The sequence below is a fragment of the Colossoma macropomum genome, unplaced genomic scaffold (assembly GCF_904425465.1).
Source record: "Colossoma macropomum unplaced genomic scaffold, Colossoma_macropomum, whole genome shotgun sequence".
Lineage (NCBI taxonomy): Eukaryota > Metazoa > Chordata > Actinopteri > Characiformes > Serrasalmidae > Colossoma > Colossoma macropomum.
In genome coordinates, this window is record NW_023494801.1 from 32,112,972 (window position 1) to 32,139,787 (window position 26,816).

At 41.3% G+C, this 26,816-nt stretch overlaps 1 protein-coding gene across 1 annotated transcript in view; it reads left to right on the forward strand.

Annotated features, from left to right (window-relative positions):
- Positions 1-26,816, forward strand: part of shank1 (SH3 and multiple ankyrin repeat domains 1) — a 204,788-nt gene that overhangs the window by 159,899 nt on the left and 18,073 nt on the right. Inside the window, exons 16-19 of the mRNA XM_036589679.1 lie at positions 17,075-17,157; positions 17,423-17,547; positions 19,755-19,890; positions 21,062-21,142. Of these exons, the coding sequence (XP_036445572.1) occupies positions 17,075-17,157; positions 17,423-17,547; positions 19,755-19,890; positions 21,062-21,142 (425 nt within the window). The remainder of the gene's footprint in view (positions 1-17,074; positions 17,158-17,422; positions 17,548-19,754; positions 19,891-21,061; positions 21,143-26,816) is intronic.

Consider the following 26,816-nt stretch of genomic DNA (forward strand, 5'->3'; position numbering starts at 1 on the left):
GTCAAACACAAGGCCCGTTGGCCAAGTCAGGCCCGTGACACAGTCTTATTCAGCGAGCAAAATTATTTTAATTTTCTGTTCTTATTAGCCCGTTTCACCCTGAGATGCACTACAGTTCCCAGCATGCACTGCAACATAGTGTGCATTCAGACCCCCTTCCCCCAACAACAATCTCTGGGCCAGCGGTTACACAAAATGAAAAGATGCCTGGTGTCTAGTTCAAGCAAATGGGCAGTTTAAATTTTTTTTTAAGAATTATTTTTGAATAAGTATTCAATGCCTACTGATATGGCCTTTTTAGTGGTTGAGTTTGACACCCCTGTGCTAAACTGTCATGGATTTAAAGTAGAGAAAGAGAGGCACTGTTTCCCCTCGCTACTCTCAGAGAACATTTTATGTTTGGTTTGGCATTCGTGACAAAGACTGGTCTACTCTTGCCCAATTGCTCTCCTGTAGACCTATTTAAATTGTGTAAATATGAGCTTAAGTAAGTCTCTGATGATGCTTTGCACTGGGCTCAGAATATCTGTGGCGACACACATGCAGCTCTGCTACTGAAGAGACTTCACTTACTTCGTCTTATCTGTCCATGTCCTGTTTAAAAGGGGAATTCCACAAATTTTCCAGATTTTTTTTATAATGAGATGTAAGCAAAGTCACCCGCAGTGGTTTGGAATGAAAGTCTCTACAGTGATTTTTTACAGTGATTTTTTACAGCGATATACAGCCATCACAAATATAGCCAACGCAAATATGGCCATTATTTACTATCCAAACCCACCAGTGAACCTACACGACTTTTTTATATGTATGATGATGATGATAAAATAGTGATAAATCTGAAAAAAGGTTTTATGAAGACTATTTGCTTCACAACAACCTGCACACATTTAAGAAATACGTTTTAGGCCAAAACTTAATTGCAAAAATATTGTAAAACACATCACAGACAAGAAGACAAGAAGAACTTTCATTCTGTCTTAATGTTCGAGTTAAGAAATTTTGACAAATCGGTTGCTTTCCCTTTAAGTTAAATCAGATCCAGATGAATGGTGTAAGTTTCTGTGCAGGTACATTTGGAGCTGTAGGCAGATAGCAAGAGGCCCTCATAGTCTCTCTCTCTCTCTCTTTCTCTCTCTCTCTCTCATGCTGCCATTTTTATGAATGGGCAAACACTGATAGACCCACTGCTTCTGAAGAGAGGAAGAGACGGATGTACAGAGGAGAGAGGACTGAGAGAGGGAGGAGAGAGTGAGGGGATGACAGGAGGGGTGGATGGATGCGTGCATGTGTGTGCCGGTATAACTGCTGCTCTGCATTTGAATTGCATCTTCCAATTCGTACCGTCTCTCGCTGCCGCAGGTGTATTGTGGTTCGTGCATTTTTGTGTGTCAGAAATCTTACATTCTCTGAGTGCATGAGATGCTCTGCACACAGATCCAGTCACCCTGAGACCTAGTCACCCCCCCAGACCCAGTCACCCTTATACCCAGTCACCCTCAGACCAAGTCACCCCCTAGACCCACTAACCCCTAGACCCAGTCATCCCCAAACCCAGTCACCTCCACTCAGACCCAGTGACCTCCCCATATTCAGTCACCCTGCCTCATACCAAGTCACCCCCTCATACCAAGTCACCCCCAAAGCCAGTCACCCTCCTAGACCCAGTCACTCCCCCTCAGACGCAGTGACCTCCCCAGATCTAGCCCCCTCCCAGACCCAGTCACCCTGCCTCAGACCCAGACACCCTGCCTCAGACCCAGTCACCCCTATACCCAGTCACCCTCAGACCAAGTCATCCCCTGGACCCAGTATCCCTTAGACCCAGACATCCCCAAACCCTGTTACCCTCCTTGACCCAGTCACCCTCTCAAACCCAGTCACCCACCCCCACACCCAGTCATCCTCCCCCAGACTCAGTCACCTCCCAGATTCAGTCACCCCCTTAAACCCAGTCACCTCCCCAGACTTTCATTCTTTCTAACTCTCTCAGCCTGTCGTATCTCTCTCTCAACCTGCCCCTCTATCACCCTCTCTTTCTTTCTCTCTCTTCCTCCCTCTGCCCATTTCTTCTTATGCCACTCTTTCTCTCTCCGTCTCTCTTACTCTGTCCCTCTCTCCTTCTCCCTCTCTCAGTCCCTCTCCCTTCCTCTTTTTCTCTCTATTCCTTTCTTTCTCTTACTCTGTACCTCCCTCAGTCCCTCTCTCTCTCTTCCTCTATCCCTCTCTCCCTCACTTGATCTTTTTCTCTGTCCCTCTATATCCCCCCTTTATCTCTCTGTCCCTCTCTCGCACCCTTTCTTTTCCTTTTTCTCAGTCTATCCCTCTTTTTGTATCTCTCCTTTCTTTTTCTCTTTATAGCCCTATCTCTGTCCCTCTCCCTTCTTTTGCGTTCTCTCTCTCACTCTGTCCCTTGCTCTCTCCCTTTTATTTTCCTTTTTTCTCCATCCCTCTCTCTCTCTCTCTCTCTCTCTCTCTTTCTCTTTCTCACTCACTCACACACACTCCCTCCTCCTCTGTCGCAGTCACAGTCAACCATCTCTCTCTCTCTCTCTCTCTCTCTCTCTCTCTCTCTCTCTCCTCTCTCTCCCGTCTTAAGTATGAAGGGCTTGGGAGAGCTGGGCCCTGGCTCTCCCTCTCTCCTCCGTCTCTCTCTCTTCTCCTCTCCTCCTCCTCCTCCTTCGTTCGCACCGCTCTCTCTCTCTCCCTCTCCCTCTCTCTCTCGCTATTCTCCGGCTGCTGGAAGACGAGCAGGAGGAGTAGCAGGAGGAGGGAGGGAGGGGGGAAATGGCGAAGGAGGGATGCGGAGAGGAGGATCTCTCTCTCTCCCTCTCCCTCTCTTCTTCCTGGCCGTCGCTGGGCCCTATGAATCGCAGCGTCTGGTTCATATACAGGTACTGGCTCCCCCTCAACATCTCTGGCGGAGGACTGGCGCGGAGATGGAGGGATAGAGGGAGGGAGAGAGAGGGGAAGGGAACGAGGGAGGGGAGAGTATGTGTGTGTGAGAGAGAGAAAGCGTTGCATGCATCTGCGTGCGTGTGTGTGTACATGGCTGGAAAGCCAGAGTGATCCGAGAGACTGATGGATCGACAGACGGGGATGTGTTGCAATGCCGTATGCGCGTGTGCATTCGGACGCGTGTGCGTGCGATGATGGAGAGACGCTCGCGCAGTCCGGTGCATTATCCACCAGAGCGAGTCTCTCAGGCTGCATGTGTATGAGAATCGCTGCCTCTGTCAGTGTGTTACTGGGAGCAGAACACAATGTCTGCCTCCAGCCAGCGTACTGTACCCATACACGCTCATCTGATGGACAAAACGCTACGCCGGTGTGTGTATACGTGTGTGTGTGTGTGTGTGCCATGCAGAGAAAGTGTGATAGTTGCTATAGAGGTAAAGCAGGCAGGTTAGGAGAAAAAAGGATGCTAATGGGTTGTGTGTACGCTCACATGCATGTGTCCTGTGTGGGTGTGCTTTTGTATGCATGTCCTCAAATGTGTATTTCTCAGTGCACTCTTTGCACGTGTGTCCTCAGATGTGCAATTCTACTGTGCTCATTTGCATGTGTGCTTATACTTGTTTAGGTCTATTAATGTTGATGTGCTTCCTGCTTTGGGGTTTGTCACGTTTTGTCATTTGTATAGCTCTCGCTTTTTGTGTGTTTGTGCCCCTGCTTTGGTGTTGGGCTGGTATGTGTAGTGCATTAACACTGTGCTAGATCCTGCTATGCAGTCCACTGAGATGCTCTCCCCTCTGCTGTTGGGTTGTGTGTAGAATAGAGATGACACAATACCACTTTTTCGTATTTCGATACTGATGTTGAAACATTCAAGTAAATTATTTAAGATACTGCCTTACGTTCAATGATGGAAACAAACGTTTTGAGTGGAAATGGAAGTATTATGCAATCAAAGAATATAGAGTACTGTGAAAAGTTTTAGACACCCAAGAATTGTATAATTAAAAAGACATTTAATTGGGCAGGAAGTATTTCTTTGCTCAGAAAAACAGTGATTTTCGAATAAGTACAGATTGCATTAATATAGTAACTAGAGATTATATGTATGTCAGCTGAAAGACCGTTTTTATGTCAAAAACAACAGGCCTTAATTTATATCGCAGTGTAAAACACAGTGGCAATATTGCTGCATAACAACAGCGGCAATATTGGTGTAATCGCTCCTTCTTTAAATGAAATCAAGTTCTAGTAGTGAATTAATGGGGCCATCGCTGGGGCCATCAAGGAGGAACCTAGAACCAGAGCTTTCTTCTTAGCTCACAATATCTCAACTACTTCTTGGAAAACAAGAAATTTATATTGCTTTTTACTGCAATAATGTTTGAATATATTTAGTTATATCGCTGCTGTTGGAACAAAACCTTGTATCTCCATTTTTGTCGTTTTTCAGTTTTTGACATAAGTTGAAAATATTTGTTGCCCTTTATAATGTGTGTAATTTTCATGATGAATGGACCAAAAGAAACGGCCCAAAATGACTTGGAAAAACATCTGGTTCCATTGATTTACATTAAAAGTAAGGTATGTTTTTTTTTCTTCTCCTGTAAAGTTACCATTTTGGAGATACAAGGTTTTGTCCCGACAGCAGCGATAACTACTTACTGCTGACACTAGTGTTTTTCTTGGCTCAAAATCGCAGTTTAAGAGTACAGTTTTCCAATTGCAGGAGCTGCATTTTAAGAAGGGAAATTTCTACCCTATTAACAAGGAGCTTGTGTAGATGAGTTAGACCGATTAGAAACAACCAACACCCATTTGCTGTGTACATGACAACACAGCAAGAACTACCTGGCAGTCTGGCCTCAAGCCAGAAAAAGATATGCAGGTCTTCTCGGCCAAGTACAGGCCTTAATTTAAATCGCAGTGGCAATGTTGGTGCATAAAAACAGCAGCAATATTGGCCTAATTAGTCATTCATTAAATGAAATCACATGTGCTACAACCAAAACTTTTCTTCTTAGCTCACAATATCTCAACTACGTTTTTGAAAACAAGAAATTTATATTACTTTTTACTGCATTAATGTTTGTTTGAATTTATTCAATTATATCGCTGCTTTCAGGACAAAATCCCCATCTCCATTTTTCATTTTTTAACAAAATTTGAAAAAGGCAGTTGCCCTTTATGTTGTATCAAAATTTCATGATGAACAGACCAACAGAAATGGTCTAAAATTACTTGGAAAAATTATTTCTCCGTTTACTTCCATTAAAAGTTGAGAACATTTTTCTTTTTCCTGTAAAGTTACTTTTTTGGAGATAGAGGTTTTATTCCAACAGCAGCGATATGTTACTTTCACAGACTGCTGACACAAATGGTTTTAAACAATCTGTTTAGGTGCCCAAGACTTTTGCATAGTGCTGTAATTGTAACTAACCTTGAACTTTCTACAAAATTCTGACCTTTAAGTTCTCAAACTTTAAAATATTAAGGCGAATGATTTCCCTAATTATTGTGAGTTCTGCTTATGTACATGGGTCTGAGGTGTTATATATATAGAGAGAGAGAGATAGTACTTTTTCATTTCGTACTGACATTAAAACCCTGATCATTGGCTGATATTTCTTCTTTAAGAGCTACTAAGCTCTAAAATGAGCTGCTTTTAAATGAAGTGATTAACATGCTCTTAACATGATGATCTAAAAGTAAATTATGGTGCTGAAAATACTCAATCACTCCATTAACCTCGCAGAAAGGAATGCTAGCATCACATCAGAGTGAATGAGTGCAATTACAGGCCAAATTTGTTACAGGTTTGGATTTGATTCTTTCTTTTTTGCGCTGATATCCGATCCAGCCATTTCTGCTGGTATTGGACTGGTGCCATCCCCAGGGTAGAGTACTCTATGCACTCTAGTAGTGTCTAAGCACCGTTAGTGATCTCCTTTCAGCTGTTTCACAGTTGTTCTTTACCTCTTCTTAGGATCAGACAGTCTTGAGTTGCCCATTTAACATCGAACTGCTTTGTGAAACAGTCTGGTTTTGATGACCCCGAGTGCTGTACTGTTGTCTGATGTTCTGTCTCACCATACTGTAAGTTGAACTTGATGTGTTTCTGTTATGTTCGGTCGTCTGTCTGTGGTGTGAGTGCTACACAAAGCCGGCCTGCGCGGTCTTGAAATGCCCAGCGTGGCTGCCAGTGGAGGTTGTCTGTGTGTCACACTTCAGGACTGGGCCACACAGCCATTTTTCCCTTTTCTTTCCTTTTTTTTTACACTGGGCACTGAGTGAGTGAGTGCTATGAAGAACGGTAACAGTTGGTATCTCAGTTTGTGTGTGCGTGAATGTAAACTGCTGGAGCCCAGAAGACGCACTGAGAGAGAAAGCTGAAGAGGACCGCTAGGTGACTGGTTGTGAATGAATGAGATATTCTGGCTTCTTTCTAAACAGGACCTTGCTGCTGCTTGGCTACTTTACTAATGGTTGGAATGGTGAAAGAGATGGGAGAGATTTTAATGAAAGAGAGAGGGAGGGAGGGAGGGAGGGAGGGAGGAACAGATGGAGTGGGTTGAAACTGTGAGTGTACAGTGGGATTACCAGCATGTGGGTACAGCATGGTACAGTAGGGAAAGTATTTCAGCTGCACCTGACTGAAACACACACACACATACAGTTGCGTGCAAAAGTTTAAACACCCCTGGTCAAATGACATATTTTGTTGATTTTCTACATGAAAATAAGTGAACACACCCTCTACTGGAAACTTAAATATGCCATTTTCTAATTTCTAATAATACTAATTTTATTGCACAAGTTCTATTTATTTGCAGTGAATATTTGAATATTAAATTACAAAATAAAATATATAAATATATCTTTTTTTTTTTCTTTTCACTTTTTACAGGTTACATTAACCTTTAAATGGCTATGGACCCACCAGTGGGCCCGAAGTTGTATTACTCACTTCTATAATTAGGCAATAGTGGCCTAATTAGTTTGTCATTAAATTAAATCACATGTGCTAGAACCAGACCTTTCTTCTTAGCTCACAATATCTCAACTACTTTTTGAAAACAATAAATTTACATTACTTTTTACTGCATTAATGTTTGTTTTCAATTATATCACTGCCGTCAGGTCAAAACCTCGTATTTCCATTTTTCATTTTTTGACAAAATTTGAAAAAGGCAGTTGCCCTTTATGTTGTGTCAAAATTTCATGATGAACGGGTCAACAGAAATGGCTTAAAATTAATAAAATCAAAAAGAAAATAAGTGAATACACCCAAACTACAGTCAAACTGCCATTTTCTGCCAATTTTATTCTATTTATTTGCATAATATGAAATTACAAATAAAAATATAAAATGGGTAATTTTTTCAACTTTTGCACAGGTTACATTAACCTTTTAATGAGCCCACCGGGTTTTATTATTCACTTCTATAACCTAAGAAAAGCTTCAGCAGTTTGCATTGAAGTCACTGTAGTTACTGAATAATAAGCCTTTGTATGTAATACTAATACTGGGATTTTAAGGGGTTAATTATATTTTTTTGTAAAATATTAAATTGAATTAAATAAACAGTAATTGTGTATTTGTGTAAGTGTTCAGCAGTGCTCTCTGCAGAGCAGGGATTCTCAACCTTTTCCACTCCAAGGCCCACCTGTTGATAAACACAAAGCACAGCGACCCACAGAAAATCTAAAATTGGCTTTTTAAAAATAATTTTCTCTTACTTTTCCTAAGTTCTGACACTGAAAACCTAAGAATTAGGGCCTGAAAAAGATTAGACTGGTTCAATCACAAAAAGCACAGTTTTTTAACTACAGTTATGTTAAAAATAGTGATGTAAAGAAACATATAGTTGCAATGATGTTACAAAAAGGGGGGAAAGAAATGTACGAGATAGATGCGCACTGTGATTTGAAGCTGCAGTCCATCGTGTTTTCACTGTAAATAATCCACTGGTTTTGCCAGTGATTATTTAGTCTTGGGATGTCTGTCTAGTTTTGAGGGTGTTTGTGATTCATTTGAAATAGCCCAGCCACACTTCTCTCACTGGGCTTCTGGATTAGTGCCGTCACTTCAGCAATAACAATAAATCTTACTTGATATTTGCTTCTTTGTCAATGGCTTATCAGTTTGATACTGCAAGAAATGATATCTTAGCGAGTGTGAACATCTTAAATGTTGTCAATATGTCTAATATTTGTCACTATGAGACTATTGACAGATTATTTATAGACTTTTTTACTTGTTTTTAAGTAGTTTTATCTTCATCATTTCTCGAAAGAAGTAAAAAAAAACTGCCAATAGAATAAGACACTTTCACTGAATAAAATCACTTAAAACAAGTTTAAATGTACACAAACTGGTGGAATAATCTTAGAATATTCTTACAATTGTCCCCTAATGAGAAATATTAGATTTATTGACTACATTCAAGAAGTTTTCACTTAAGATATTTACAGTGTGGCCACTCAGATCACTGATGCTTGCGATCAATGAGCTGAAATCAAACGCGAATCTTCACTGTTATTTCATGGCTCGTCTATTGTTTTTAACAGCTGCAGTACGAGCTGCAGGAACGACATGAAAGCAAATAAGAGTCTCTAAAGAGAACTGTTTGTTCACACGTGTGGTTCACACATGTGCAGCTACGATGTCTCAAACCGATGACGTGTAATTAGCCTGCTACTGCAGCGTTTTTATTTGTACATCTGCATTGATATTTATATTGGTTATAATTTGAAATCGTTTGATTCTTCTATTTTTAATCATCAAGTCAATCCTTTTTCACTTTTTTATCACTTTTGTCGTTACTGGCCCAGTACGAACTACAGCCTCGCCCCTGAGTACAGACCCACTGGTGGTCCGCGACCCACAGGTTGAGAAACCGTGCTGTAGAGGATGTCATTTGAGTATAGGTGCCCATTGCATACAACGGTATATATAGGCAAAGCAAAAATAAAAACACACACAAATACATAGACAGTACACCCTTTACATGCTACCAAGCTCAGATGTCTGAATAACTGATCTTAAAAGAATATATATATATATATACATGCACCTGTCAGGCATAACATTATGACCACCTCCTTGTTTCTATGCTCATTGTCCATTTTATCAGCTCCACTTACTATATAGGTGCACTTTGTACCTCTACAGTTACAGACTGTAGTCCATCTGTTTCTCTGCATACTTTGTTAGCCCCCTTTTACCCTGTTCTTCAGTGGTCAGGACCCCCATGGACCCTACAGAGCAGGTACTATTTGGGTGGTGGATCATTCTCAGCACTGCAGTAACACTGACGTGGTGGTGGTGTGTTAGTGTGTGTTGTGCTGGTCTGAGTGGATCAGACACAGCAGTGCTGCTGGAGTTTTTAAACACCTCAGTGTCACTGCTGGACTGAGAATAGTCCACCAACCAAAAACATCCAGCCAACAGCGTCCTGTGGGCAGCATCCTGTGACCACTGATGAAGGACTAGAGGATAACCAACACAAACTGTGAGGCAGCAGATGAGCTATCGTCTCTGACTTTACATCTACAAGGTGGACTGACAAAGTAGGAGTGTCTAATAGAGTGGACAGTGAGTGGACACAGTGTTTAAAAACTCCAGCAGCACCACCACCACGTCAGTGTTACTGCAGTGCTGAGAATGATCTACCACCCAAATAGGAACTGCTCTGTGAGGGTCCATGGGGGTCCTGACCACTGAAGAACAGGGTAAAAGGGGGCTAACAAAGTATGCAGAGAAACAGATGGACTACAGTCTGTAACTGTAGAGGTACAAAGTGCACCTATATAGTAAGTGGAGCTGATAAAATGGACAATGAGCGAAGAAACAAGGAGGTGGTCATAATGTTTTGCCTGATCTGTGTGTGTGTGTAAGTGTATATATATATATATATATATATATATATATTGCTTGTGACACTGTACTTTGTAGTCCTCCGCAGCAAGCAGGAAAATTAGTTTCATCTTGTATATGATTTCCATTTTTCCATTTTGGTCTTTGTGACTGATTCTCTTTAGGACTAGTCTGATTGAGGCCATTCGCAATAATCCTGTAAATAATCTGTTAAATAGAAGAATCATAACCATGTAAACGCCTGTATCTGATTACATTCCCAATCTGAAAGTTTAAGTCCGTTCTGATCATGTTCGTCACGTCATAGCGAAAGTTTATACCGTTCAGCATGGCGGAGCAGAAACTGGTCTGCAGAGGAGACGAAGTTTATGCTCTGATCTTTAAAAGACGGCGGTGGGACGGACGTCCAGCTTATGTGTCTCAGAACACGACGTCTTCCTCTCGGCCTTCTTTAATAAGGACATGTGAAGGACGTTTTCCTGAGTCTGACATCATTTTAAAGCAATTAAAACACAAGCGCGCCAGCTGAAAGCTCAGATAACACAATGCTGCTTACGCTGACTGGACTCACATGATGCTGGTTGTCATGGTAACGTGTACACTAAGCGGTTCTCTACGCATGGGCGTAAATTTGGATCGGGTTACTTGTAGTGTGAGTGTAAACGAATTGTTGAGTAGAGTGAGCATGTAAACCCCTCAGTCTTAATCTATAGTCTGAACGTTTTTAATCGGATTGGCAAAAATCTTTGCATGTAAACACAGCCACTGTCTCGTAGCAAACTTGATGACTGACAATGATGAAATCCTAAATTCCTTCATATTTGTAACCTCTAATCAGCCCTGCTATAGCAAGGCTACCTGGCCTAATACGTCTCAAGCAGGGGTCCATTTCAACAGTGATAGCTGTTGCTTAGAAATCAAGGCTAGGCTGTGTGATATAGTACATCTGATATGACCGCTGCTTTCACCTCAGAAATAACCACCATCTCTACAATATGCAAATCCTGATAGGCTTTCATCAAAGCTACAACTCGTGATTCAGTGAATCACTGACCAGGTGACTCATAGACTGACAAGAGTCACTGTTGGACAAACAACCTCCCTGACTCACTAACACACCGACTGACTCATTCGACACCTTGAAAAGCATACTGTCTCAATAGTGCACGAAAATGTGGATCCGAATCACCGGCCACTGACTCACAAGCACACTGACCTGGCCTGCCTTTTGACCGATTCTTTGATAAATTCACTCGGGGAGCGAATGAATTAGACAGTGAGTGATGCTGGTAAATCGTTGTTTATTTGTTGAACACAAAGAGGAGACAGGAGCAGATGGAGACATGTCCTGGTGTCCACACCTTTCTTATATGCCACTGTATATAACATTTATAGCCATTCTTAACTCTTAGAAGTCAGACTTATCACTGGCAATAACAAAAGTATGTTTTTTGATCAATTATATATAGTTGCTGTTGGAACAAAACCTTGTATCTCCAAAATAGAACTTTACAGGAGAAGGAAAAAGCATATCTTACTTTTAATGTAAGTCAATGGAACCAGACATTTTTCCAAGTAATTTTGGGCCGATTCTTTTGGTCCATTCATCATGAAATTTACACACAATGTAAAGGCCAACAGGCAGTTTCAGATTATGTCAAAAACGGAAAAAAAGACAAAAATGGAGATACGATGTTTTGTTCCGATAGCAGTGCTATATATATGTTTATATATCTCTGGATATTGGGGTTAACAGAAGCTATTCTTCTGTATTATTACATACAGAAATGGTCTAGTTTGTCTCTACAGTTATCTCACACAAGCCTCGTGCAACACCACACGAAATCCACACACATTTTTATGCCGCTGTCATCAAACACTCCCATCTCTAAATATAGACATGATGCGGGATTTGCAAGCAGGGCTTCACATACTTGTTAACTTCTCTTAAGGTCTGACTGGCCAGTCACATTTTAGCTGTTCAATTTCGGACCCTCTGAGACAGCTTTGTCTTGCAGATGTCCCTGTGGAAAGAGCATTGCCTCTAGATGACTAATTCTGTACAATATGGTTGCCAGGCTCACATGCTGTAGCTCTCCTCACTGGGCATGTCTACATATTAGCTTGGCTATTTCTTATTTCCAGTTCTGGCCGTTGCTTAGGCAACCGCCAGCATCTTACTTACTGTGCCCATTGCACATATAAACATCACGTATATAAAGTGAAGCTTCTAGAAGAAAATTTCAGAAGCAGCAAAGCGGCATCTTGCTGTGCGTGTAACGGAGGAGTCACGTGCTTTCTTCGCCCTCTGTCCGTTATGCTAACATTACGACTCCAACGGTTACGATCGTAAAAGTTTCCTCTCTAGCCCGTGTGCCTTTCTTTTTGTTTTCTTTTTTTTCCTTCCCCCTCCTTCTGTCACAGTGTCTCTGTGCCCTGATTGAGACTGATTGAGTTCATGTGCCTCCGTGTCAAGTTGTCAGCTGCGTATTGTTCGCTTTCGCCTAAGCCTTCATCTTTGAGTGTGGGGAGGGGACAGCTGGGGGCGCTCCTTGACCTTCCTGTTTGACCGGGTGCTGTGCTTCTCCTCCTGTCTCCCTATTTCAGCCTTTTAGGATGAGGATGTGCTGATCGAGCGAGCATGGAGAGATTGCAGTGTGTTGTGTTGTGCAGCGCGTTTTGCTCTAAGCAGACGCTCAGTCACCGAGCAGCCGACGAGAGGAAGACATGAGTCCCAGCACTTCAAATGAAAGGAGGGTAGAAGGAGCGCAGTGTTCCAGAAAAAGGCCAGAGCCCTTTTACAAGACTACAGTTGTAACCGCTGGTTATAGTGGTACACGTGAAGGGAAGGAACTGGGCATGACATAGCAATTGCAGTACTTCAGAGTATGGCTGTGAGACAGCAGTCACAGGACAGAAGTTGGGTACTACTGTATACCATAGACAACAGACTATAGTAGAAACTACGTTATGTCACAGATGAAGCCTGGGATCGTATTGACTGCCACAGATACAGTAAAGCATTGGTGATCTGTGGCTGTCAGAGATAGGACTTCAATTCGGGCCTTAAGTGTCAACACTCAGTCAAAACGTGGAGAAAAGCTACCTCTACAGTAATACTCCTAGCTCTGGGAGTCGAGTAGTTAGTTAGTGCTAACAGTGATTCTCATTAATTTTTTGCAGGTTTAGATCAAACACAGACATTTGAAGCTTCTATATTTTACTTAAAGCTTGTGACAGACATTAAAGCAATAAGCCACGAGATGCTGTGTGTTACTGTGATTTATCCTGTGATAAAGGAAGGGTGTTCTAAGGCACCACATGAAGCGTGCTAAAATCACAGTAACGCACAGCCACAAGTGGCTTATTGTTTTTCTAACCTGGCGGCCAACGTAAAATATGAAAAAATGCACATTTGTTCAGAAAATAATTTATGTTATTATTAACAATAATCGACATTAAAAAGTGGACGGCACGGTGGCGCAGTGGGTAGTGCTGTCGCCTCAAAGCAAGAATGGCCTGGGTTTGATTCCCGGCCGGGTGACCAGGGTCATTTCTGTGTGGAGTTTGCCTGTTCTCCCCGTGTCTGCGTGGGTTTCCTCCGGGTACTCCGGATTCCTCCCACAGTCCAAAAACATGCAGTCAGACTGATTGGACATGCTGAATAGTTTTTCTAACCTGGCGTGAGTGTTGTGTGACTGTGTGACTGTGAGTGTGTGTGTGACTGTGTATGTCTGTCTGTCTGCCCTGCGATGGACTGGCGACCTGTCCAGGGTGTATCGTGCCTTCTGCCCAATGACAGCTGGGATAGGCTCCAGCACCCCACCGCGACCCAGAAAGATAAGCGGTTTAGATGATGTATGTATGACATTAAAAAGTATCCTGTCAAGAAATGTAGTTCCTTTAGAGTATGGTATCATTGCCAAGCAACCATGGACACTGAATGAGGAGAATGTTCAGCCGGCAGCGCTGTATATTGTGGGCATTTCATGAATTTTTAAACTTTTTGTCGTATAACAATGAACATATGATAACAGCACTGTTTAATGGAAAAAGCTTTGCTTTATTAGTACTTTTTGTTCACCAAATTACCACCGTGAGTCTTATTTAGCACCAATCCAGCTGCCTCCTCTTCTCATGCTGGGGCCGAATCTCAAATGGTTTCATCAGTACACTCAGTGGTCCATGCGAGCAGCACGAGAGTCAAAGATTATTCTATTAACAGCAGAAGGGTTTTTCGTGTCGTGGTGCCGTAATACAGAGTTCAGTTGCTGTTTGGTGGTCATAGGTGTGCGTATATTGTGGATGTGCAACAGCTTTGAACGCGGCTCAGCCAATCAGATTTTAGGACCAGAACTATCCTTTTTTATATATTTGCATATATTTTACCTTGTACCAGTTTTACAGTGACTCTTTCAGTAGAGAGTTTTGCTGTTGAGCTATTTTCAATTTCTTTCAACTCAGTGATTAGGCTGCTGCTTGTATTCACAGCCAGTGATGTGGGTGATGTTTTTCTCATGACATTGGTCCCACCTATTAGAAATCAAATTTCTCAGTCACTTTGTTGTTATGTTTTTGGTTAATCTAATGCGATTAGACTTCTCTTCAGCTTTTCAAGTCCTGACCAATAGGAGAGGTTGCTTAGCCATAACTAAAAAGTGTTTCATACGAGTCACAGTGTTATAGTTACAAAGTGTTTCAGTGTTGTATACAGACACTTTAGTGTAGAAGAAGTTAGTGTTAAAGATACTGTAAAAGCAGGAGACCACATTTACAGTGTTAGAGAAGGAGTCATTATTACAGTTTACAGCGCTACACTCTACAGGCATGTGACCCGAATTAGACCTGTCAAGCCTAACATCTCACTGGCAATACAATTATTCTTAGTTATGATGCATGCATTTCCACACTGGCCTCAGTAAAATGGATCAGGATGCGAAATGGGAGTGTTCTGTGTGCTACTGTGATTTCTGTTGCTACATAGAAGAAGCACCATGCTGCTTCTATTGTTGGATGCACTGTTAGAAGAGCAGAGTTAAATGCAGAACTAGCTAATTGTGTGTTGACTTTACAGGGTTAACAGCATTGTGAATACTTTGCAGACCTTTAAATACATGGTTTTACATTGGTAAAGGCAACTGTTACATACAGAACCAAGATGCTATATACAGTAGATTCATAATGAAAATGCAGGTCATGGTAGTTGTGTGGTAATAGTCTATTATAAGGCAAGTGCAGACACTATAAAGGATAAAAAATAAAGTGTTATATACACGCTGTAAAAGCAGAGACCCTAGTTACAATATAACAGCCAGTGTTATAGTTTTACAGTATGCTATAACAGCAGGTGGCCTGAGTGTTACAGATTAAGCAATAGTGTTGTGCTTTTACAGTAGTGTACTATAAAAGTAGGGGACCACAGTAATACAGGTACAGTAAAGGCAGCAGCTATTAGTGATAAAGCCATTGTTACACTGTACCACTTAGTGTAGTTGTTACCATGACAACGAGCATCATGTGAGTCCAATCAAATCAAATCACCTTTATTGTCACATCACATTTACACAGGTGTGAAGTGAAAATCTTATGTGCGTAGCCCCTTTGTAGAACTTAAATACAAAAAAAAAATGAGAGAGAAATATATATATATACACATTAGACTCTAAATATATACACACACAATATACACAACTTAGTCAGTGTGAGAAAAGCAGCAGTGTGTTTTCTGAGTTTTCAGCTGGTGCACTTCTGTTTTTAATTATTTTAAATTTACGTCAGACTCAGGAAATGTCCTTCACGTGTCCTTATTAAAGAAGGCCGAGAGGAAGACGTCGTGTTCTGAGACACATAAGCTGGACATCCGCCCCACCGCCGTCTTTTAAAGATCAGAGCATAAACTTCGTCTCCTCTGCAGACCAGTTTCTGCTCCCGGCAGGTTGAACGCTATAAACTTTCACTATGCAGTGACGCACATGATCAGAACGTACTTAAACTTTCCGATAGGGAATGTTACAGGCGTTTACATGGATATTACTCTTCTATTTAACGTATTATTTACAGGATTACCCGCCTCGTTCACAGCATGAAAAAAATGGGTGAATAAATTAATCAGACTCAGATTTGCACAAATTATAATTGTGTCTTTGGTAATAAATGGACATAGTTCGGGTTTTTGCATGATCAGTGTTTTGCGCAAGAATATAGTACTTTGCAATCTTTCGTTTGGAAAAAATACTGGCATTTTACTGACCCAAACAATCTAGTCAAGTCAAGTCAGAGTTTATTTATATAGTGCTTTTTACAAAATGCATTGTCACAAAGCAGCTTTACAGAAAAATCCAGGTCTGAGCCCCCATGAGTAAGTCAATGGCGACAGTGGCACGGAAAACACCCTAAGAGTCAGAGGAAGAAACCTTGAGAGGAACCAAGACTCAAAAGGGGGACCCATCCTCCTCTGGTTGACACTGGATAGCAAACAGTAACTATGTAGTCTGTGTACAATCTATGTAGTGTATAATTTATACCAGAGCCGTATATAATCAAGGCATTTTTAACACAAAAATTATTAAAAGTCAAACTTGAGTATATGTATATTGTTACATCCGTAAGAGCCAGATATTACAATATGTAGTATGTTGTAAAGGGGCCAGTTACAGTGTTACAGATGAAGCCCGTGTTACAGATGAAGCCAGCATTGCGGTGTTACATTATAAAGTAAACTCTAATATCAGGGGTCTTAGTTACAGTATTACAGATAAAGCAACAGTGTTACAGTATACTGTAAATGCACAGAGTAGGATTTACAGTGTTAAATATGGAAGCCACCAGCGGTGCTTTACAGTGCTGTTGTGATTATAGTGTTGTGGGAGTAGTGAGAACCTACAGAGGTGGTTAAATAGATATTGAGGAGAGATGATATATTTATTTCTGCCCTTCATTTCCCAAATCCTGCCCTCTTTCCCCTGGCCTATGACCACCCCTCCCCTCTTTTTCCCTCCCTAGGATTTAAGCCTCTTCCTGCTGCAGTGGAACTATCTACAGCCCCAGCGTCTCTTTTATAGAACTCCTATCTCTCTCGCTCCCTCTGCACGCACTCTTTCTTCTCTCCCTACCCTCCCCTGCCCTTTCTGTATTCTGTACCCAGCACTACTGCTCACACCTCTAACCCTGCTCTGTATTTCTCTTTTACTAACCCTCTCTCTCTCTCTTTCCCTCTCTCTCCTTTTCTGTCTCTCTCAGTGACTACATAATCAAGGAGAAAACAGTGCTCCTGCAGAAAAAAGACAGTGAGGGTTTTGGCTTTGTGCTGAGAGGGGCCAAAGGTAAGATGCTCACCGCCCATCTCTTTCTTTCTTTCTCTCTCTCTCTCCATCTGCATCTCCAACTAACAGATGAAGGGACACATATTGACGCATTGCCAAATCCATTCTTCCTCTGTCGTAACAGAGGCTCAGGTTAAGTGACATCATCTCTCTATGATCTCCCCTTCACTTCTTCTACATCTGAGACTCTGACAGCACACACTGTTCTCAAAAACAGATGATTTCTAGTGCTTTGACCGTATCTCTGTGTGTGTATGTGTTGTAGCTCAGACCCCTATAGAAGAGTTCACACCCACCCCAGCCTTTCCAGCATTGCAGTACCTTGAATCTGTTGACGAGGGAGGCGTGGCCTGGAGAGCTGGACTACGAATGGGTGACTTCCTGATTGAGGTGGGTACACAGATGCATGAAGGGAGCCGTGGTGCGGTGTGGTTCTTATTTAAAGATGCATTCAGAATTAACCATTCACTAAATTGATTTGTTTGTTCTGAATAGTTTACTGGCCATGTTCACACTCTGTATCTGTCTTGACTGATTTTATTATAAGACATACAGCCGTTTACACCAAGCATTTTCATACGTCTCAGATGCTTCTCCAGTGGTCAAGTGTCATTGGATTTTGTGGCTGCACTGCAAAAAATAGTATCTCGTCAAGTGAAATTATCTTAAATCTAGTCAAAATACTACAACCCCATTTCCAAAAAAGTTGGGGCGCTGTGCAAAATGTAAGTAAAAATAAAATGCAATGATGTGCAAGTCATGTAAACCTATATTTCACTGAAAATAGTACAAGAACAACATATTGAATGTTGAAACTCAGAAATGTTATTGTCTTTTTTACAAATATCTGCCCATTTTGAATTTGATGCCAGTAACACGTTCCAAAAAAGTTGGTACGGGAGCAACAAAAGGCTGGTAAAGTTGTGTAATGCTAAAAACACCTGGTGGTTAATTGGCAACAGGTCAATAACATGATTGTGTAAAAAAAGAGCATCCCAGAGAGGCTGAGTCTTTCAGAAGTAAAGAGGAGGAGAGGTTCACCACTCTGTGAAAGACTGCATGAGCAAATAGTGCAACGAAAAAATAAAGTAGCAAATATCATCTACAGTACATAGTAACATTAAAAGATTCAGAGAATCTGGAGAAATCTCTGTATGCAAGGGACAAGACCAAATCTAGTATTTGCTGGCCATGATCTTTGGGCCCTCAGGTGGCACTGCATTGAAAACAGACATAATTCTGTAGTGGAAATCACTGCATGGCCTCAGAAACACTTCTGAAAACCACTGTCTGTGAAAACAGTTCGTCACTGCATCCACAAATGCAAGTTAAAACTCTAAAATGCAAAGATGAAAGCGTATATAAACAGGATCCAGAAACACAGCCACCTTCTCTGGGCACAAGCTCATTTAAAATGGACTGAGGTTAAGTGGAAAAGTGTCCTGTGGTCCAACAAATCAAAATTTGAAATTCTTTTTGGAAATCATGGACACTGTGTCCTCCAGACTAAAGACCACTCAGCTTGTTATCAGTGCACAGTTCAAAAGCCAGTATTCATGATGGTATGGGGTGCATTAGTGCACATGGTATGGGTGACTTGCACATCTGTGAAGTCACCATTAATGTTGAACGATATATACATGTTTTGGCAACATATGCTGCTGTCTAGACGACGTCTTTTTCAGGGAAGGCCTTGATTATTTCAGCAAGACAATGACAAACCACATTCTGCATGTATTACAGCAGCATGGCTCCATATTAAGAGTCTGGGCGCTAAACTGACCTGCTTGCAGTCCAGACCTGTCATCACTGAAAACGTTTGGTGCATTATGAAATGAAAAATACAACAAATGAGCTCCTGAACTGATGAGCACCTGAAATCTTATATCAACAAGAATGGGAAAATATTTCACTTTCACAGAGATGTTCAAACACAGTGGTAAACATGCCCCCGTCCCAACTTTTTTGGAGCATATTGTTGGCGTCAAATTCAAAATTTCAAAAAACAATAAAATTTCTGAGTTTCAACATTTGATATGTTGTCTTTGTAGTATTTTCCTTCAAAAATATGGTTTACATGATTTGCATATCATTGCTTTCTGTTTTTATTCACATTCTGCACAGCGTCCCAACTTTTTTTGGAAATAGGGTTGTAATATTTTCCATTTTAAGATGGTGGTGCACTAAATGTAAGATTATCTGGCTTTTTTTAGACATTATTTACTTGTTTTAGGTGATTTTATAAAAATATATATTTATAATTGTAAAATTATCTCACTATACTGGCAGATAATTTTGCTGTTTTCAGGCACATTTCATAAAACAAGCAGCCTTTCACAATTGGGCTTGGTGACCTTAAACTTATGTGTGGCTGCTCCAGAGTGTCCACTTCTGTTGCCAGTGTTTTTCTATGGAGACTGTACAAGCTGTATGTGCAGTGGAACACCATTTCTGAATCATTTCTGTTCATTCAACCAAAAGATGGGCTCCTCGTTCTCCTTGTTCTGCAAAACTCTCTACAAAAAGTTCTGATTAATTTCTCACCTCCAGTAACACTGCTCACAGGTAATGGGTGCACCTGTTCTCACTTCCCTCAGGTGAACGGTCAGAATGTGGTGAAGGTCGGGCACAGACAGGTGGTCAACATGATCCGGCAAGGCGGCAACAGCCTCATGGTGAAGGTTGTCATGGTAACTCGAAACCCCGACATGGAGGAGGGATCGAGAAAGAAAAGTAAGAGACTAACAAGAGTGGTGATGTTGATTATTACGATGATGATTGATGATTATCAGCAATCAGGAAGAATGTGATTGTATTGCATGCAGTCACAGGAATGACTAAGAAGATAATGTTGATGGTGATTATTGTATTAAATCAGTTTAATCCAAAATGGGATTATAATGTGACAAGTAACAACTTGTAAGGTCGCTCCAAAAAGCAAGAGAACAAAATCTAACCCACAGAAAGGCCCTTCAGATGGACCATTATATAAACAAATGATAAAGGGACAAATTCACAGTTATTGACAGTTTTTTGAAGAATTTTTATAGCAGTCAAACTGTTAAATATAGCAGGTAATGTAGTGGTAAGGACTACAGAAGTTCCGCTAGTGGTTCTGAATTCATTCTAAATGTAAGTTAAGAATAGAAATCGAAATAATGAACGTTTTGTCACTACCCACATTAACATGCGGTGGGACGGGCATCCAGCTTATTTGTCTCAGAACACGACGTCTTCCTCTCACCCTTCTTTAATAAGTACACATGAAAGACGTTTTCCTGAGTGTGACATCATTTTAAAGTAATTAAAACGCAAGCGCTGCTCACTGCTGCTCGCCTCACTCTGACTGGACTGATGTCATGGTAACGTGTACACTAAGTGAGTCTCTGCACATGCACGTAATTTTGGATCTGATTACTTGTAGCATGTAGCATGTAAATGGAGATTTTCCACCAGGTTGTTTAGTAGAGTGAGCAAATAAAAGCCTCTACACGAGACCCACAAAAACTATGAGGAGAGTTTGTGTATTACCAGAAGCTGATATCTTTGCAGAAACTTCAACACAACAGTCACTTTCATGTGAGAAAAAGTTGCTCGAGTGTATTTTGTACATGACTTGGAAAGGAAAGCGCTGTTTGCCATTCATGCTAAGGACGTCGCATCCTGTTTAACATCACTTTAATGGCAAATGTGAATGTGTGCATCCCAGTAAAATACTGTTTAAAGGCTTAAAGTGTGAATGATGCAAAGCCCAAACATTAGCAGTAATGTAACAGGTTCTGAAAAGGGCTAGTGGGAAAAGCCCTCTGTCATTTGGACTGCAGCGTATATAATAATGTAGTGGAAGATGAATGTGATGATAATGATGATGATAGTGATGATGATTGAATCTTTCTCTCCTCAGTCCCACAGCAGAGTAAGAGGCTGAGCACACCGGCTATTGCTCTGCGATCCAAGTCCATGACCTCGGAGCTGGAGGAAATGGGTAAGACTTTGGGAACAAAGGGGACAAGAAAGAGAGGGAGCAAAGCAGAGAGAGAGAGAGAATTAGAGAGAGTAGAGATGAGATTGGTGGAGAGAGAGAGTGAGGGCGGAGGAGAAGCAGAAAGCCAGTGATGTGTTCAGAAGGAAAGAAGACTACAAGAAAAAGGAGTGGATTGGGCAGGGATATGTGGTGAGATAGAGGGATGAGAGGGAGAGGACAGAGGGGTGGGGAGGGGGATGAAAAAAAGAAAACCTTCAGAATCTCAATCCGTTTCACTGTTCTTTCAGAGGTTCCCCACTGTCACTATCAGCACCCCCACTACAGGTAACCCCAAAAACGATCCCCACCTGTGTAACTGTCCCCACCTCACCTGCCCCCACCTAAGTTGAAGCCCCGCCCCTGCAGGTCACTCGGCCACCACAGACCCACGTTCCCGAGCGGCCACGGTGTGTGTGCGTTGCCGTAGTAACGCTGCAGGGGGTGGGCGTTGCTGGAAAGGGAGACTGTGTGCTGGCTGGGCTGGACTGGTTCTGAGCATGCTCGGTGTGGGGTGGAGAGGCGGCAGGAGGATGATGGCAAATCCCAGATCAGAACCGTCTCCCTAATCTAATGAGCTTTAATACAAGACATGCTGCCATTAAGGGCGAACACACACTCAGATCAGGCATAACCTACACAACACATCACAAGTTTGGACTCACCTACTCGTAGAAAGGGTACTGTTTTACACATTTTAGAAGAACAGTGTAGACATCAAAACACATAAGGAATTACTACCATCAAAAATATTGGCCTTCTTCCAAATAGGACTATTTAGACGCATTAACAAGGCCAGACATGCAACAAGTCATACACAGTTATTAGGATGATATAATGATTGTGGTTCAACGTTTTACAACTTTTTTTTTTTAACGTTCTACATTAATTACGTTAATGTAAACACAGTAAATTAACACCACAATTTTTTAAACACTGCTAACACATTATCTGCACCAATAACGCATTTGTGAACTGTCCATAGTTCCACTCTGAAATGTTGCTCTGGCTGACTCAGCAACTATAGTCTTCTTAATCAAGTATAGCTTTGAAAGTTTCAAATTCCATTAATACCTTGATAAAACCAGTTTTTCCATCTGCTGTATACCACTAAAGTACATTGAGTCTGAAGTATCATTTACAGGCAAAATGCACAACTGATGTAAAAGTTATTAAGAAAATTTTTTTCTTAAGACTAGTTTTACAAAGCTTCCAACATTCACCAATGTTTTCTCATTTGGGATCTTACTTAGATAAGAACAGAATCTACACACACTCAATACCGCAAACATGCAAACAAATCTGTGGTTTACGACTTTTTTAGGACCTTTCTCAAGAACACATTTAGGAAACAGCTTAGGAAGATGTTGGAGAATGAGGCCCTGAAGGTATCACTTCGGCAGACTATGCTTGACAGTGTTCGTGGGAGACCTGAGGATAAATTAACTACCAGCAAACTAACAAAAGCAACAGCAAAGTCGAAATAAAGACCTAATGTAGTGGTATAAGAGCGAGAGGGCTAAAGTTGCAGAAGATGGAACATGCATGTGGTGATGAAAATTGGAAACTGATCACCTTAATTCCATGTTCACCCTGCCTTCACATGATTTTCATGTTCAGGTTCACGTGAACCCTGCATTGACGATTATGTTTTTGAGTTATTGAAGGTAATAGATACAATCTGATCAAGCTTATTTTTTCCGTTCATATAGCTATAACAAAATGCACTGCTTTTTAAATAAAAAACAATCTTTCATGAGAAAAACAGTACAAATCACACTTAACTAAACAAATTAATGTGATTAATCACAATGTATACAATTGTATGTATATAAATTCATACAGTGCTGTGTAGTGCAGTGCAGTCTTCGGCATCTGAGAAAGCGTTATCTGGGTGGTGAGCATTTATTTGTTGAAAAAAAAAACCCGCTAACCTTAGATTAAATACAAAGAAAGTAAACAATCCATTGTGATTGTTCTGTGAATGTGTTAGCTTAACTATTTCCAAAGCTCTCCTCAAGGAATTCCAGTATTTACAGTTACCACGCAATACCTAGTTATCTAATCAGTCGTTCATTAAATCAAATCAGGTGCTGCTGACGGCACGTGTACAAATCTGTTCAATAGCTGGAGGTCAGCGAGAAATCAAGAGCAGAATCTCCCTTTATCTAACTGTGTTCTTCTAGCCAAGCTTTTTTACATACAAAAAGTCTTGTAATTTACACTATTTGTTTATTTGTATATGATGGCTCAGACTTTTGCACAGTACTGTAGATTGTTACTACTTATATTTGTCTTAGAAACAAGTATAAGCCTTTAGATCAGCCTGTCTTTCAGGTTATAAAAACAAGCCATACACACACACACACACACACACACACACACACACACACACACACACACAAGCCACTTATCCTCCTCGTTCGTGGGGGGAGCTAGAGCCTATCCCAGCAGTCATTGGGCGGAAGGCAGGATACAGCCTGGACAGGTCGCCGGTTCATCGCAGGCCATACGTTCATGTGTGTCCAAACTTTTCAGTGATACTGAGTCAGTAGAGCTCAGTTGACCAGCCACAATCCCTTTGTGATCTTCTGTAGAGGCTCACAAATGCTTCACTTTGTCAATCTCTACAACCCAATTCTTCACACAGCTTTTGGAGTTCTTCTCCAACCCACATGCAGCATGTCCTAAAACACAAACACACTCTCAGACCTCAACACCTCCCCAACGCACGTCTCCAGTCCACTATACGGAGTGTGTAGCGTGTCTGGACGAGGTTGCTGGGTTTTTGGATTTTAATTATCCCCAGTCGTAGCACAGTGAGGCGTGGACTCGGTCCTAAATACAGTCCTAATTAGCAGCTGCCAGTTCACAGCAGGCAAAAGCTGCTTTCAGCAGACAAGGACAGTCGTGAACGTAGCACATGGCAGCCACACGGCTTCTATCACAGTGTTAACAGAGGAGATGCATGATTAGATATCAACATTAAAGCAATAGTTAGGTGAAAAATCAAATTCACACAGTTTTCCCCTTTACTCCACATGTCGTGACCTGCTAAGCAGGGCTGCATGATAAAATTTATTGTTATTATGAAGTGAGTTTCTGCTGTAAACACATAGTTAATGGCTGTCATGACAAAATAGATCAAATTAGCTCACACGTGCGCACCAGCTGTGCGTAGATTGGGAGGAATGAGCACTAGAACTCCAGCAAAGGTTTACTTGTGCTGGACTTGAACCCTGCTTTCCCATTTGGAGAATAAGCCACTTAACCTGCTTAGCTGAATGGCCAGTCACAAACTACACACGTACAGCTCAGAAAAGACTCACAACTACACTGGGACACCTACACATTACATCTACAGGAGCATCCCATTCTAAATCCATAGGCATTAATATAGAGTTGGTCCCCACTTTGCAGCTGTAACAGCTTCCACTCTTCTGGGAAGCTTTCTACAGTATTTTGGAGAGTGTCTGCGGGAATCTTTGCCCATTCAGCCAGAAGAGCTTTTGTGAGGTTAAACACTGATGTTGGACAACATTCCTGCTGGTGACATGTCGTTTAAATAAAAATTATGCGTGGCCACGACTTAGCAAGGTGTGGGAACAAGATAAGTAAGTTGAGACCATGACTTACTAAGGCGTGGGAACGAGATCATGGTTTATTAAGCTCTGGTCAAGGCTTAATTATCTCATTCCCACACCTTACGAAGTTGTAGCCACCACTTAATTATGTCGTTCCCATGCCTTACTAGGTCATGGCCACACGTTATTTTTATTTAAACGACATGTCCCCAGCGGGCTCCGTATCTTTCCGACTGAAGCTCCTCGTGGAATTCGCTCACAATTTTGCAGGCTACAAATTCAAACAGGAGAGGTTTGCTAGATTTCTGTTTACACAGCATGTCCATATCGTGCAGCACTTACTGCTGAGACATGTTTGGTATCTGAAGTTTAGTTTTGCACTGTAGCTACAAAGCCAACATAGCTAAATGGTAACATAAGCTTATACCCCACCAAATAGCATTGTTTAAACTGCATGTCTAAGCCAGTAACACACTTACTCAAACCGTGTCAGATTTTCAGATAATATCAAATAGACTTGCTTGTCGCTGCTGTCGGAACAATCGATTTTTGTCGTTTTTCAGTTTTTGGCATAATTTGAAAATACTTAATGTTCTTTACATTGTTTCATGATGAATGGACCAAAAGAAACGGCCCAAAATGATTTAGAAAAAATTCTGGTTCCATTGACTTACATTAAAAGTAAAGTAGGTTTTGTGTTTTTTTTTTCTGTACTGTATTTTTTATACCTGACACAGTTAAAGACAAGTGCACAATGATGTAGGCATATAGATCTTTCAGTGCAAGTTGGTGGGGCATAAACTTCCACTGCTTAGCATCGTAGCTTCATCGCAAAACTAAACATACGAACGTATCTTGGCTGATGGACAACAGTTGAGATAAGAGGAAAATTGAGTTAATTTTCCAACAAACTATTCCTTTAAGTCTGTCTGGGTGAATCAAATTATCGTGTGTTGGTTTTTATTTAACAATCTTGTGTAGATTGTATGAAACAGTCTTGTGTAGATTGCATGTAATAACAGTCGTCGACTGTCTGCAATAACCTCGTGTAGACTGCGCAGTAACTTCGGCCGGGGACTTTGCGAGCGGTCGGCTTATCCGCCCTTTGTCTCTGTGTCTTCATAACCTTATAAATAAGTGTCAGGTGTTAAATGCATGCTAGTGACGTGTCACCCTCTGCCATATGCCTACTCTAATGCGCTGAATTAATAGAGCTGAGGCTCCCTCACCTTATTTCAACCCTCTCACCTCTCCGTGCACTGCAGTGTCCCACCTCTCCTGGCTGCCATGCAATGAGGTAGCTGTGATCTCTCCTGCAGAAATATCGCACTACGAGATCAGCTACAGTGCTGTAATGGACAGGCAGGTTTACGTTTGAATGCGTGGGTTTGAATTACAGGATGTTTTGTGTGTTTGTTTTTTTTTTTAAAAGTGTATAAATTTTACATCACTACATAAGTTTTCTTTTGATGTGTTTGAGCAGACAGTGGGCTGGATGTTCATACGAGCACAGATGTGCCTTGATGCACTCACAATGCATCTGAAAGTAACGTTCAGTTTACTAAGACCACAGCTAATCACGCAAACTGCACGTAGCTCGGCCCACTAACTGCTCACTCGTAAAGCATAGGGTTTAAAAGAGGCCATCAGCAAGCTGGAGACAAAAAGTATAATAATGAAAGTTCAAAAATGAAGAGATAGATATGCTAATAAGTTGAGATATTTTACACCAAAACGTTCTGCAGGAGTGTTATTTTACTAAAGAAAGTAGTGTTTGTCAAAGTACAACACAGACTCCATGCACTTTCAGCAGTCACATCACAGCATGCTTTGTGCCGTATCTTCTAACGTGTGCATCTGGAAGTTTAAACAGTGTGATTCTGATGGTAAATATTTTTCAGCTCGTGTTTGAGGCTCTTGCCACTGTCTGACCACTATGTGTGCTGCGGTTGTTCAAGGAATTCTCACAACAACACACCTTTTGAAACAGATTTATTGGTGATTTTAAGAGGCGAACAAAAATTAGCCACACATGTAATATCTCCACCCACTTT